Here is a 16,472-nt window from a genome sequence, read left to right as displayed (position 1 = left end):
ATAACTTTTGATATGTGGTCAGTGATGTTTTGAATATAAGGTAGGACAACAGTGGCAAGTGTGGGATTGCTTTCGGTTTCATTGCTGTTGGAAGGTTGTGGTGAGGTGTATTTTGTGATGAAACGCTTGATATCAGCAGAGGTAAGGTGTTTTAATTATGGGTTCAATGACTCGGGCTGAGAAGAAGCCAACAGGATGATTGGCGAAACGTTAGCTAGTTCGAGTCAACAAAAACCGAAGCAGGAGGAATCCAGAAGTTTTATAAAAAGTATTACAGTAGCCTGTGGAAGTTGTTTGAAAAAGTTGTGTGCATCGTAATGACATTTATTTATCAATTAACGGATGATTTAATCAAGAAACTAACGACAAAACAGAAACCCAATCGAATCGAAGACGTTCCAGGACGTTATACCGAAACGTCGTCCGAAATTCAGCGTAACAATGGGCCTTTTGTTTACTTACAGTAATTTTATTTATTTCGTTAACAAATAATTCGTCCGATTGAAAACAAAATTGAACGCAAGAAGCGGATAAACCTTCAATCAAGATGACAGGAAGTCAGCTCGTCTACGCTCTGGCGGTTTGCTTTGTCCCGACTGCCACGGTCCAACGACGTATTACCGATGTCTTTGAAATGGAATTAAAACTTCTGACCATTCCGAGAAAATTAAATAACTTTAAATTAAATTAGCGGGCTTTCTGGATAAAAACTAGCGAAACCGTCGATTTTGTCGGACGTTACGCGGCAAAATTATGCGCTGCTCAAACAAATCGTATCAGTAAAAAACTAGCGAGTCGCTCCGCGGCGATTTCTTTTTCTGAACGCGCAAGTTTGTTTAGTCGTCTCCATCTTGATTAAGATTCGTGCACAAAAACGAACTCCCATGAACAGCCACCTCTCGAGAAAATAATGTATTATTTCTTGTCGAGTAATCGCATTTCGCATTTTCCTTTAGCGTTGAAACGTACGGGGTGTTCTGTAAATGAATGTCAATATTTATTCATCAAAGGTTTGAACTTTGAATTTTTTAGATTGGTAAATACCAGTGAGGTTCGTAAAGGATCTAGTAAGACACTATTAGGAAAGCGCTCTTGATGTAATCCTGTTATAACTCTTCATTAATAAGCTTGACCATTTATTTTCAAAATAATAATACTCAAACAATTTAAACACAGAACTAATAATTCTTAGAGAGACGAATTTGAAAACTAAACTGTCAAATCGACACTAAATCAATAATTCTCAAAGTTACAATGATAAGTAATAATATTTTAATTATGCAATAGTTTTTTTTTTATATTTACTGAAAAACGTTCAAAATACGAGCAGTACGAAAGCGCTGAAAGGTCGCCAAAACTATTTTTTCTGAAAATATATGTGCATAAATTTATAACTTAAATCATAATTTCTGAAAAAGTTTTTCATGATATTTGAAATAAAAAATTTAATTCCTCACTTAAAGTCAAAATTTAAATAACAATAATATTTGGTGTGGTATGTGTTATAATGTAGAACCTCTACGTTGAAATGTCTTAGTGCGCCGTGGTTGGGGGAACAAGCTGAGTAAAAAACTCTTTATTCTTAATATCTTTGGCGTGGCAGGTTTCTCAACCTTCATTTTTCTGTTGACACCCGCCATTGTCAAAATCTTTAGGCGTATATTTTTTAATTCTGTGAAAATCATTCATAAAAAATTTCAAGGACCTTCCAGGTAAAAGAACAAACACACCGTGTTTTATAAGAAAAAATGTAAATTTTTAAAGTATCACCGGGAAGTATGATAGTTGTGAAACATCCTGTATACTGAAGTTTCTATTGAATATATATATATATATATATATATATATATATATATATATATATATATATATATATATATATATATATATATATATATTCTCACGTATTGATTCACGGATGGAAAAATGTGATGACACTATACTCCGGGATATCATCCGTTCGCTCGTTGAACTCCGACTGGAATCCTGCATCCAACTGGATATATATATATATATATATATATATATATATATATATATATATATATATATATATATATATATATATATATATATATATATATTAAATGCTGATAATATAAACACTGTAAACACATATCGAAACATGTTGAAAGTGATATTCATCATCGGTTTGAACTGATAAAACCTCCCATTCCAAACTTCACTGTCAACCGGTGTTTAACAATCAACATGACAGCTGACCGCTCCTGAATTCGTTTTTTTCAAAAGTGTTTTCTCAAAAAATGCTCAGATACCATTCCATTTTCTGGGAAAAACGAGTTAAGTGTGTTAGATCGCTGTAGAATGCAGAGGCGTAGAATGCAGATTAATATGAGAGAGTGTGAGAAACAACAAACGAAATTTTTGTTGCGAATTCCCGCGATTCCTGTTTAACGAAGATATACTTCGATTCGGTTACAGTTATTCTCGGTACAAAAAAAATGTAAGGATACGAAACGACCGTTTCCCCATAACAACACTTTATTTATTATTTTATGACGTATTCATCTCCTTGACTACTCGGCCAGACCGCGCTGTTGCCACCTTATTATTTTTAATTATCATTTTCCTAACATTGAAGAAAATATAATGCAACGTTTGCGAAATCCTCCCACCCGAGACCCGTCCTAAACATTACAATAGGGTCTCGAACTAAAACATAAAGCTACAAAAATCGTTTAGGGATTTGTGTCATTCGCCCGCTTCGTGTAGTCGCACTAATTAGTGTGTCAGATAGTCTGCCTTTTTTTGCCCCCATTTCTTTTCCCTCACCTTCCCGATCTACCTTACGCACTGACACTGTTGGTCTAAGTTGAGCGAAGTTCTCAACTTCGGCGGCTGGTCTTTTGCAGACATCTTCTGGATCGAAATAGAGCCAACTTAGCCCCTCCCACCATTTAGACGACTCTGAGTACTTGGCGGAACACCCACGAGATGGCAGATCGGCGGGTTTCAAAACTCCGGTAACACATCCTATGTTTTCCTTCCAGGTTTTCAGCAGTAATAACTTCAGAATCATCATCTCCTGGACTACTCGGCCAAATCGCGCTGCTGCCAGCTTATAAAATAATCCTAACATTGAAGAAAAGATAATGCAACGTTCGCGACAATATTTTTCCGAAGATGCTTGGCTATACTATGTGCTAAAAGCGCCATGTGTAAGCTGATAGCTTGATAAATGTAGGTATTAAATTAATCCCGCCCTTAATCTTATCTTGTCTCCTACGGAAAGTTCGCCGCCAGCGTTTTAAATCGCTTCTATCTGATTATAAAATAAACGACTTGGGTAACTATGTAGCGTATTCGCATTCTAATAATATAGCGATCATTGCGTGTCAGTGCTAATAAAATAAATCTAATTCGTGAAATTGGACAGAAACAAATTCGAAGGAGCTCAAAACGAAAGCATTTTAATCGCAAAACAAGGAAAATCTAATAAAATTAGGTACAAACCCCGTTTATTCGGTGGTTATTGCTTCGAAACATGCCACATGCCGCTGGCTTAAGGCAAATTAAATTTACTTTCTAGTTGCTGGCGCTACGTCTACATGACCGCTGAATACATTATTGATCGGTAACTAAACGGTATAAGCAAAGCGAATCTTTCAATAAGTAATACCGAATAATCCAAGCCGCAGAACATGAGGATTGTAATTTCAAGCAGCAGCAATCAAAAAAGCTATACTTACCGTTTGTCCTCACCGCTAAGGGACCGTAGCCATGCAGAGGCTAAAGCTTAAAGTGGTGCACGAGTTGAACTGTGGATTTCCCAAATAATGATTTTGTCAAATTCTTTCCATGTGCCCAGCTAACTTGAGAACTAGTGACTTGGCTAAATTAATGTTAGTTATAACAATGAAAATGAATTGTCCATTATGACCTACCGACCTCTATCTTCAGAAAATATTTAGTTGCTTTGGCAGATAACTCTTCTGAATGAGAACTAATGGTTCAGTTAAACTTTTCTATTCCAATTTGCATTTTAAAATTTACTCTATAAGAATATAATTTGGATTAGCTAGTCTCTTAAATGATATATTTTTTTATATGACGAGATTCTGATCGTATTCGTCTCAATAGCTTTGATATCTGCTTCTATCCAGTGGTTTTTGGTTTCCTAAGTGTTTTGTAGACTTTTTAAAGGTTAGTCTAATTTTTTGGGATCGGTCAAAGTCCTTTTTTCCAACCAGAGTGCGTAAAAGTTTTGGTTATATTATTATATATACGTGTTGGTCTGTGACCAAAAGAAAGAGTTCCTCGACGGATGTCGGCAGTGGGCGAATATCTACGGTAGATGTGCCCACTTAAAATCAAAGTGATAGTGGTCTATTATATAACTTTTCTCATTTCTACTACTTAACTTGAGATTTGATTACCATCGTTAAGATCCAACAACTAATACCGCGAAAGTCCAAAAACCGATGATCAAGTCAATTTACTTGGCTTATGTCCAATATATTCATCAAATATCATCATGCACTCAAGGTGTATATTCAAAACAATTTTTTATAAAAGAGAAAACAAAATAAAGCTTTATAGGTTATTTATTTGGATTAAAATATGGAAGAAGTTTTCAAATGAACATAAAGGAGTTGTCGAACTTAAAACAGACACAACAAACATACTTAATATTAATATAAAAATAAAATGCAATTTATTTCTTAAACCAAAATTTAAAAAGACAAAGTAAATGTATGACAACTTTTTTGCAACAACTTAGGCTGCCATGACACGGCTACATTAGAGTTACAGCGTGTATAGCTTTGCTCTCCACTTTCTGAATTAGCAGAAGCTGCTTCTCTTGGGAATTAACTATTCTTTGCAAATTGCAAATTGATTACGGGCGAAAAGCTGCCATTTTTGTTTGCTAATATATAAAAATCTGAATCCTTTATTCCAACAAACATTTCGGTCGATCAGGCACTTCAATTCTTACGGTATCACCAACTTGGGCAGTCGAAACCTTTTTTTCTAAGTTAGCGCAACATTTTTGTTGACAGAAGCAGCAGATTCTTTTTTGCAGTCAGCACTTGAGATGAAGACGTAATCGGTTGTAGGTCAATAAATGTTTGAGTTGAGTGCTGGCTTATAGGTCAGTTGGCATTTCAGATAAGGACGTGCTGGATTGCGGATTACTTAATACATGAGGTGAAGGTGGATTGGTCTCGATGGTATTTTGGTTACGCATCCATACTTTTAGCAAAAAACGATTTTAGGGTACCTTTCTTAAGAAAAATAAAAACAATTTTCTCCTTGTGTACTTCTTATTAGGATATTTAACTTTTCACGAAATTATATTACCGGCATCAATCAAACTTTGTGTGAGACTGTCGACAAACCCACACGAAAGCGAAGCGAAGAAACCACACAAAAGCCTGTTAGGACCTGTTCTTTCCGACATCGACTTAAGAAGCTTATATGTGTTTCTCGACATACCCCCGTGAAGGACCGAATTTATAATAAAACCAATAATTATTTGGTCACTAATTTCGGTCTTTCACGGCAACACATACAAAACATAACCCGAGTCATCACGACACACATAAGGTTGGTTAGTTTTGTTTACTTTTGAACCATAACCATTGGCTAAATAGATTTTACTGATTTAGAAATTAATGTGAAATATTTGACACAAACATCTTCGGATCATTTGGCAACGTTAGGTTGTATCGCGCGTATGTGCGTTTGTTTATCTAAAATATCGATTCGGTATCAGCTTAGGAGTCCAGATTCACTAATAGTCTAAGAGCCAGTGGGCGGCTACCTGCATGTATTCGACCAGACCTGGGTTTTTGTACATTGAGGTCCCTATACCTACTATACATGAGGTGGGGACCCACTAAGCCCAAAGCGTTGGACCCAGGTACTGCGCGGGTGAGACAGGTATTGATTTTTGGCGAATTTTAAATATATTTGACCACGGCTGCCGTTTTGAAATCTTAAAATATATTATTATTATTATCGAAAAATAATAATGGTAGACCATTAGCATGCGGTTAACATTATGGCAGACAGTTTTGGAAATGCTCAAAAAAATAAAATTTTGAAAGTATTTGACCAGATCTGCCATTGAGATATATTATTCGTTATGGTCTTAAAAGCTTATATTAATAGCGGCAGACGTTTTTATTGAGTACACTCCTCCTCACTAGATAACAAAATCTTTACTATTACCCGGTCCGATGTATATGGATTACGATCGCTGTTTTACATAAATTTAGCTAACTTATAATTAATTTTATCACTATATGTATAGAAATTAATACTTTTTTTGTACTTTATATACTAAACTTTATAAGATTGATGATAAATGAACTAGATATATTACGAAATAATCTGAAATCATGGGGTATAATGCAAGTAACAAAGACAAAATTTGAAAGGTATCGTAGTCATGTTTGTCGTAGGTTAACTCTTCTTCATAATCCATTGAATCGGACTCTGTAAAAATAAACCGTAAATTATAAAGTATAAATAAGTAATAAATTGATCCGAATATATTTGATCAAGAATTAATTTTTATCAACTTACCAGGGACATTAGTAATTAAGTCGCTAATAATGATATCTCCATCGAACCATTTAAAGACAAATGTGTTGTCCTACTCAAGCCAACCATACTCCAATGGGTCCAAGGTTGAAGGTTGCTTTTTGTAAGCGTTTTTCCAAATAATTGAAATGTAATGGGCTCTCATAAGTTGTTGGTAGAGTTCATTCCTGCATGGTAGTATTGAGGTTGCGTCAAAATTGTGTATTTTTTTACTAAAATTTTCGTTCACATCCGAAGCTTTGTAACTACTCACGGTACTACAGAATGCCCTTTCTCCAACAACTGATCTAATTCAGCGCCAGTATCTTTTTCTACGACTTCATTTGTCTCAAAAACGTTTACGTGTTACGTTATTTCCCGCCCCTATTTAATTGACGAGGAATAAAAGTTATCGTGTATGTTTACCGAATACAGTTCCATACTGCACAGACAGCGGTGTGGGGTAGGAGGTAAGTAGGTGTTGATGTGGCCTCGAGTGCGGTAATTAAGGTAGATTGTGATATCGTATTTTATTTGCAACTTTTTCGTCCAAACTTAAAACGCACAGTGTCGTATAAATTGTGGATGCGAGAACAGTTGACAACCTGAATATTTTTCTCAAATATCGCTTATCATAAATAATGCTCCAGTTAATTTAAAGACGCCGCAACGAAATAGAAAATATTTAAGGTTATAACCAGTTTTATAAAGTATACTTGGTAAAATCTATTTTGCAAAACCTGCATGTACTTGGTCGACCAGGTTAGTTTATCGCATTAATAATTGCCTTTCATCTAACAAAGTTAATGTGTTTACCCGTAGCAAATTCTCTATTTCGACGTTATTTAAACGGCAAACTCGAAGTTTATATAATAAGTTAATTCTGAGGGTACGTCATATTAAAAGGCTAACGCCGGTAATAAATTCCAATCAAGAAAACAACTGTGCCTTTAGGCTTAATGCCAATTAAGTACACGATTGGTCGGCAACAATCCACAAAGGGTTTCTCTTCGACGCCATATTGGAAGCACGAATAACGTATACGTATATATTTTACTTATTACGTGCGCCGGTAACGTAGGCGAATTAATGATCGTTCGGGCAAAATGCATACGCACAAAACGTCTTCGAGGTGATTTAAACCTGGTTTTGCTGGTTAATACAATATTGAGACTGCAGAAACTGTCTAGTTTTCACTCAAATTGTTAATATCGTTATTATATCGTAAATAGTTGTGTTATCGTAGCTGAAAAAATTGTTTTTCTTTTTTAATATGACAACCTATAATATAAAGCCTATATAATATTTTACAGCTACAGCGTTTACGAGGACGCCGGACGTTGCGCGCTGTACCTACGATGGCGGTGCATAATTTTCAGCTGGACGCATATTTTGTCAGATGATTAGATAGAAGCGCTGGCATTTTTATCAAAATACGCTGCACGTTGCCGATATCGATAATTATATTTTGTCCGGTATATTTTAATAAGAGTAAGACGGTTAGCAATGGAGATTGTTTTCTTTGTCATAAAGCTTGATATTAATTTCAAATAACTGTAATAAAGGGTTTTTAGTATTCACAAAACTTCTGGATTCCTAATGCGTCGGTTGTTGTTGAGTCGAACTTGCTAAAGTTTCGCTAATCATCCTGTTGGCTCCTTCAGAGTTTAAATGAAACTGGCTCGCATTTTACTCTGCACCTGCTTATATATCGTTTGAGGGAGGGCGGCGCTAGATGAGAGGCATACACCATATTGGTGACAGGTAGAGACCTGAGTCGCGGTTAAGATTGTTAGGTTAGGACTCTCGGATTTTTCGTTGGTAGAAGAACTGATTACATGCAAGAATTTTATGTCCGGTTTCGTGATTGTGTTCGGCAACTGCTAATGAGTTTATTGGTCTTAGTCTTAAGGCTCTTACATGTTCTTTAAGCCTAGTTAATATTCTTCGTCCGGTATTTGCCGCATATGCATGGAATGCATGTCTTTGAAATTTTTGGACAAGTGGTAAATCTGGTTTTAACGTTATATTTCTTTAGAAATGTGGGGTTGCATCCATGCTCATTGCTATTGGAAGGTGTAGGTTATGGTGAAGTGTATTTTGTGACGGAACGCTTAAAATCTTTATTGGAGAGAACAGCAGAGACAAGGTGTTTTAATTCTGGGTTCAGTGACTCGGGTTGAGACAGTTTTAAGGTTTTGTAAACTAGAGAGTTTATAATCGATGATTTTTGGGCAGGATGGAGATGTGACAATGCATTAAGGTATCGGTCTGTGTGCGTAGGTTTTCTGTCAACACAATGACCTAATGTTAGGTCTGATTTTCTATTGATAAGAATATCTAAAAATGGCGGGTTATTATTAGGTTCTAGTTCAATGGTAAAACATATGTTAGGGTGTATAGAGTTTCTAAGAAAATCTAAGAAATTTAAGAAAATCTACTAGGGATTCTTGATTCTTGATATATAGCCCGTCCTTTTCCATTGTAAAATTAGTTCCACTTTTCCTTCACGCTGTTGCCATTCCAATTTAATATAACAAACAAATACTAGTGTCCAATATTCTTCAGAAAATGGTCGTAATTTTGTTAAAAGATACGTAGTCAACATGAATGTCGCATGCCGTATCATACCAACACTTTGCTGAGGGCGATGCTCTATTGTTTCGACTACCATAGCTGTTAGCACAAGACGATTTTTTTTTTTGCTTTACATAAATAATTTTATTTATTTTAAAAATTGAACTGAGGTGGCTTTTATTTGATGAAAATCCATTTATCAAAATAAATAAGAACAATTTGAACTTCCTAAAAGCTAGTGTTACTAGTACGACACCGTTCTAACCAAAGATCCGCAGGCCCATCAAAAAAGTTATTAAGATTATAACCAACCGTTCTAAGGCGATAATAAAAAAGCAATGTTGATTTAGTTCATTGATTTGTCGTATTAAAAATATATTGCGTCGATTCGATTTGCTCCGAATGTAACGAGGTATTGTCAACAAGCGGTTTAAGGCAAATAAAACAAAAATGGCAGGTCATGCTTGAATCTGATCGGTCGGTAATGAACCTGCGGTTATTTCATCCGAAACTCTAGAAAAACTCTTTAATTAGAGAAGGTTTTGTCTGCGTTTCCGCAACGATGCCTTCTGGTAATTGGATTGATTCTTAAATTTAATTTTAGAAATTTGACCTGTTACATAGATATACGAAGTTTTCTCCGGTACGATCTTTGATTTATTTTCGCTAGTTTAGATGATGCCCAAATCAAGAAGAGTTTCGTATTCGCGTGTTTCAAAAAATATGCGTCAACATTCACCTGGAAATTCAGGTCGAGAAATTGCAAGGTATGAGTTGTTAAATATATTTTTTTAAAAGCTTAGTCGAAAATCCTTACGTCGTAGGCTACATGCCTCAACATTTCATCATTTTTTTTGTACTAATTTTTTAGAACTAAGGGCCCAAAAAATGTGTTCACCATAATACGTTTTAAGAATTTTTACTGAATCAAATAAAGTCATACTTTTGTTCATTTATGGAAATTAATATCAAAAATCGCACAAAACTCCACCCGGTACGACACTGGACTTTTTTTATGCTATTTTTTTTAGTTTCTACATTTTCAGCCGCTCCTTTTTGTAAAGATGTGCAAGATTAAGCAACGCAGAAAAATACCTGCACAAAACAGCTATAAAACATTAATGAACTTCGAATAATGTCAAGTTATACAGGGTATTTACAAAAAAAAAGAACAAAATTAAACCTCCAGACAATACACGAATATAATTAAAATCTGCAAGGTAATTTTCAACACAAATATGTTTTAAAATCCTTGTAATAGCTTAATACATTTGCGGAAATTTCCTGTAGAGTATCTGGTCTTATAATTTTTTTCATTTTGATTAAAAGAAACATATACAGGATTTGAACTAAACCTCTTACCAAAAAAAAAAACAAAATTTTATGAGAAACATTCCTGCGCCCTTGATAGTAAAAAAGAAAAACAATAGTTGTTTCCCAAAAAAACTTGTTGAAAAAATTGTTGCTTTTTTCATAAAAATCCCGTATATTTTATTTATATTGAGGACAACTATTCTTTAGGAAATATCCAAAAAACCGTTTCAATTTGATTTGATTTGTGGAAACTCAAATGGAATTCTGGTGTGATGTATCTGTATCTCGACAAGATGCTCGATATAGTAGTCAAAATCGATGACAAGGGCAAGCGATATATTTAGTGAAAATAGGCATTAGTACAGATTTAGTGTTTACCCCTGCAGAGGTTATAATACCTAAATAATTGACTCAGTCAGTTGTGACACTCGTATTGAATTTTACGATTCGACAACACACATTCGTCCTAGAATATATAATGTTCTTACGTGAATTGTTAGTGGACAATTTATCTGCGAGTTGATCCAAGTTTTCACCCACGTCGACCAAATTTCGAATGGAAAATACGGATTTGGCAGCCCGAAGTTTTCCATTTTCCGATGTAATGTCCTCATCTTTTTGTTTGGTAGTTAAATCCATGTCGTCCACACAACTACCGAGCATCACTTTCAAAATATATAAACGACACCCAACTGTTAACGACCCAATAAAATCTGAAAATAAAAAAAAAATAGTGATAACCAATATAGTATTTGAAAAGCATTTTAAACATAGTTCAAAAGACAGTGTTTTAAAAAACCATACACCAAAGTGGAAATACCTATTTAAATATTATTAAATTAACAATTAATTAATATTTAGAAACAGAAAACAGGTAGGTGGCGAAACTAAACAGTTAAATATTATATTTTTTAAAATTTTACTAGTAATGTGCAGTATTTGCATTAAATTTTTTTAAATAGAAATTTTAAATTTTTGGGTACAGGAAAATTCGTTGCATTTTGAGAAAACACTGGTTTTTAAAGGAACCTGAAAATATTGTCATTTTTTTACATTATTATTATCAGTGCCTGAGCAAAAAATGTCAAAAGGGCTATGAAGCTTTAACTAAATACCATCAATGAATATCTCCATCGATTCTTGGCACTTTAAATCTGTGAAACGAAATAGTTTTTTTTTCATTATTCATTGAATTTAAGACCCTTCTTTACGTATCTTCAAAGTTAATTTACAGACTTTTTTTAAATCTCAAAATATTCCTAGTTTCTTCTTCAACTCAAAAGTAATGAGTAACTCCATCGAGCATTTTTTTTATTATTCAAAGAATTTAAGACCCTTATTTCCATATCTTCAAGGTTAGATGGGGACTTTTTTTAATTTGAAAATATGCCTTGTTCCTTTGTTCGCTCAATTCATGAATTATTTACAAATAACCTTAAAGACTTAAACGAAGATGATATAGACTGACGACTTAGGAGAGCGAGAGACAATTTGGCTTCTGCGTGAATTGCATTCGCTCGCATTGCATTGATCGAATTTTTTAAAACCATGTCGTAATGTTTTTTTATAAATGAAACAAGTTTCAAAAAAATGTAAGACGACTTAAAGTTGGGTTAGGATTCACCATTTTTATTCTACGAACGCGGTTAGCAAAGACTTTGTATAAAATCAAATAAAAATAACTCATATTAAGAAAAAAATTTAGGAAAAAATTGAAAAAGTGTATTTCTATTAAACACATCTTCAAAAAATGTTAAAGACTTACCATAAATCTTGACTGTACAGCACATGCAATATAAATGGAAAAGAAAAATATAAGGAGCGTAGTGTATTAATTTTAATAATAAAGTTTATTTATAGAACCCGCTTTGAAACTAACAATTAATTAAACAGTTAATTGAAAGTTTTTTTATGGCCAATTTCATTATCCTACCTGTCGTTCCTTATATAATAATTTCCCTTTCCATGGTATATAAATCAATTGAGCCACCTAAACTCACGTTGCTTAGCATAAATTTTCCGTCGAATATGTAGCTACCTAATTAGTGACAGTCTATGTATAATAATTATGCAGGCACACATCATACTTTTTTTTAACTTATCGGACGGAGGCAGAATTTTTGTTGGTCGTTAAATAGTTCATTTAAAGTTAACAAAGTGATTAAAGGTCTCCGTTTAAAATATAAATCAGCAAATGACGACCCAAAGCCAGCTAATTATGCGGTCTAGATTAGTCGCAAACTAACTGTCTGTGATAGGCATATTTAAATATAAATAGACGGTGCGGCAGGGGCATAAATAATCAACAAATTATGCCCATATGAAAATATATAGGCAAGAATATTACAGTTGACATGATAAAATTTAAAGCGCACGTAAATGGTATTAGTCCCGTTGTATTTAACTAGCATTATTATTAAGGCATTGATAATAAGTAAACGAATTTTATCAAGTAACGTAAACAGCATAGTCATTTACAAAAATGATAATTACGCCGCTGGGAATCGTTAATTGACGCAACCGTAAATTTCGCTTAAATGTAGAATTATCAAATTAGTTTAATAAGGCACTAATCAGAACGATTACGCATGTGATAAGTAATGAAGCGTTTATTATTTCCCTTGTCGATAAAAGCAATTTTTTTTCAAAAATTGTTGCAAACCTCAAGATTTTACATAACGACTTCAATTATAATCAAATTTTATTGATGAAATATCAGTTTTACCTATGAAAAAGTAGCTCTAAAATATGGTTCATTTTTTTTCTGCTGTTATCTTAAAACAATTTACATTGCAAAATCGCTGTCGCCAATAGCCATGAACTTAACATTTCTAACTTCTGTATTGTTGGACCACTCTTATAAGAGAAATTTAATGGCATTTTTAGAAATATGTTCATCTTTTGAGAGTACTATATAGTTGGTCTCTTGTAGTGAAAACGAATTTCGGTAGACGTTTTTAAGTTATATCCCCAAAAGAACTTTTTTTTTATATAGATCGCCCTGTAATATTTCATCCCATCGAGTAATGCTAATTTTTCCCTTCTTCTTGTTTTGCTAAATGTATATGAAATTGAAAAAGAGGTTAAATAAAATATAATAACTAATAATACCAAACCAGAATATAAAAAAAATACCCGCCAATATATGAACACATTTACCAAAAACCATTTTCATCTTTTTAATATCACAGAACGCTATCGAGATATTGAAAAATGAATTTATATTGAAATCAGCCTAATTTTAATGATTATGTAAACAGTAATTGATTCAAAAACGAACAAATAAACCTAAAAATTAATACTTGGTATATTTATCTATTTTTAAAAAACACGTTACACGAAAAAAATGTTTCAAGTTTTATTTATCTACTAAGAATAAATTTAAAAACAAATAAATTAACTAGTATTGAAAAGTAAATCAAATAATTGGATAGAAAAACTCTACAAAACTTGAATCCAAGCATAAAATGCATTTTATACATTACTTTTGTAAAAGTTTGTGAGATGTTTTAAATAAAAATTTTGGGTTTGTTACTAAATTTAAATTTGATATTTGTAGAAGATTACAATATGCCTGTGGTTAGAAAAAACCGATAAAAACGCACTTTCGATAACCCTTGTGGAAGTATGATTCGGAATTCCCATTAGGGTTTAGATTTTCTTGAGACAGCAGTGGACCTAGATAAGATCATTGCCACGGCTTTTCTTTGATCGATTCAGTAGTTGCTAGGCAAGCATTATTTTTCCATCAATTTCTTAATGGTTGCTTCGGGAATGGACTTAACCACCCTAGAAAGGGTTGTGGCTTAATCATGAACTTTAAAGAAACTTCTCTAGCTATTTGGTTGCCGTGATGACCTTCTCGCCCTGACCCTTGACGACGTCAGTGTCAAATCGTTTAATGCATTGTAACGATCCAAACAGTCTCCTTCATGACTTGCTTTTCCATTGGAATCGAAATTTTTTTTTATTTTATTTCGAAGATTCCTGCTTTTACACCTTCTTGAGTATTTGTTAGTTCTGGTCACTTTAGTTATATTTGCTTTCTTCTCTGATCGGAACTTATGTGTGTTCTACAAACGAGTACTTCCGCATGGAGTATCCGCGGGCAGCCCTAGGCCTTCACCTTGTTATAGCTTGTCATACTCGCTAATTATATTGGTGGAATAATCGGCTCCATGTTAAAAAAATCGTTAAACTTTGCTGTTATTCAAGACGGTATATAGGTTTAGTGCGCAGTGTGAATAATGCATCAAAAGCACTAAAATATTGAGCATTACACCGGTATTTATAAATTTAGAATTCTTCTTTGTTCATGTTCCTCAAAATAATTTTTTGAATTCATTAGGTTTTAAAATTTAATTTAACGATACAATGAATCCTTTATGGGAATTAACTGAGGTATGCTTGTGGTCGAAAGACTATTCAAAACTTATCAAAACTAGTTCTCGGTCGCTCAATTAAGTAACTATATTTATTTGCTATATATGTTAAAACGGGTGGTTAGTTAAAAAATAAATATATGTATATTTATCTAACTTCAATAAATAAAAATGGAAAAAATTAAAATATCCTTTGATATTTAAAATATAAAAATATTAATTTGAACAATACTATAAATATTTAGTAAAGTCTGTTCATAGAATAAGAAAGTGACTAATTGATACGAATTAAGGAAAGACCCGGGCAAGCTGTAAAAATGAAATATGGCCGAACAGGTCCGCACTTTGCTTAGAATTTAATTATTTGGGGTTTTGTTAGGAACGATACTAAACAATATTTATTCATTTATGTATGTATTTATTTTTAAATCTAAAATAAAATTACAAATAATTTTTATTACCTATTTATATTACTTAAAATAATTCACATAATATATCAGTATCACTATCGCTATCATCGCTTGTTCTAATTACTATTTGTTCTATATTATTTGCAATATAGATATACTTTGTGGAGGGATGTTAAAAACTTAGGTTTCTATAAGTTTGAATACATTGGAGTTGAGTTCTTTTTTTCCATACAGTTCATGTTGTAATTTTCGTCAATGTGGCCGTTCATTCTAAAGATGCTTGCTTGCTGGCACCACGTTCAATGAGAATCAAATAAACATTGTTTATAACTTCCTTAGTCTCAATAGAATAGTGTTTTCTACATTTGGACGGAAGCAGCTCCTGAGATACACTAGACTCGCACATATTTTGCATCATTCGCACACAATTCAACACACGCTGTATTACAGACAAAATAAGAATGATTACTAATAAACTTAAACTAAGTAGTATACCAAACCAAAGAATATATATAATCACTTTCTTATATCTATGAACAGACCATACCTATTTTCATTCCTCAGGTCACTTCGAACTTTCATTGTAAAATATATTTTGTTTTAAAAAACATCTAATTATGGAAAGTATGGAACAAAATAATGCTTTTTTGACGAATTTTTTTTAGAAACTTTATTCCACTAATTGTGTTTCCGAATCAAAACTAATAAATAGTCCCTATATAGGTTAAATCCACCCAACGAAAACAACATTGTAAATTATACCGAAACGATTCAACCTAATTCAAAGGAAACATTGACATTTGTAAAGTTTATCGGTAGCCTTAATAGTGAATATTAAAAAATAACTCTAGGTTTAATATTTTCCAAACGGAAACAAAACCTCTGCTCAATAATGTTCCTAACCGGTTTCTGACAGCTGATTGTGCCGATGAATATTGAATATTTAGTTAATCGGTATAATTTCAGTTGATTTTCAAACGTTTTTTGGACGATTTTTCTATCATTATCGGTGAAAAAGATTGAAAAAAAAAACTTACAGGAGTCATTCGAGGAAATCCTAATCTAGCAAAATCGCGGCTTAGGTAATTTATATCACAGAGCAAAAAATTCGCCGTACACGAGACGTCGACGGATGACGTCGCAATCGTCATCACCGCATTTCGGCCGTCTGTTTCAAGAGGTCATAAAAGTACCGACGCGATATTATTACGGACAGGTGTAACAGTTTGCCAGCAATTTA

At 33.3% G+C, this 16,472-nt stretch overlaps 1 protein-coding gene across 3 annotated transcripts in view; it reads right to left on the bottom strand.

Moving 5' to 3' along the window:
- Positions 1–16,472, bottom strand: part of LOC132696302 (homeobox protein aristaless-like) — a 116,242-nt gene extending 99,770 nt beyond the window's left edge. Inside the window, exons 1-2 of one of the 3 annotated variants that reach the window (XM_060661051.1) lie at positions 16,270–16,472; positions 10,929–11,153 (exon numbers count right to left, since the gene is read on the bottom strand). In XM_060661051.1, the coding sequence (XP_060517034.1) occupies positions 10,929–11,103 (175 nt within the window). In that variant the 5' untranslated portion in view covers positions 11,104–11,153; positions 16,270–16,472. Of the gene's footprint in view, positions 1–2,793; positions 3,065–10,928; positions 11,154–12,373; positions 12,401–16,269 lie in introns of those variants that run through there. The other 2 variants (XM_060661052.1, XM_060661050.1) reach the window with 2 other exon arrangements.

The sequence above is a fragment of the Cylas formicarius genome, unplaced genomic scaffold (assembly GCF_029955315.1).
Source record: "Cylas formicarius isolate icCylForm1 unplaced genomic scaffold, icCylForm1.1 PGA_scaffold_1__22_contigs__length_36826433, whole genome shotgun sequence".
Taxonomy (NCBI): Eukaryota; Metazoa; Arthropoda; class Insecta; order Coleoptera; family Brentidae; genus Cylas; species Cylas formicarius.
The sequence above is the reverse complement of the archived record's forward strand: the minus strand, read 5'-3'. Positions and strand labels throughout refer to the sequence as shown.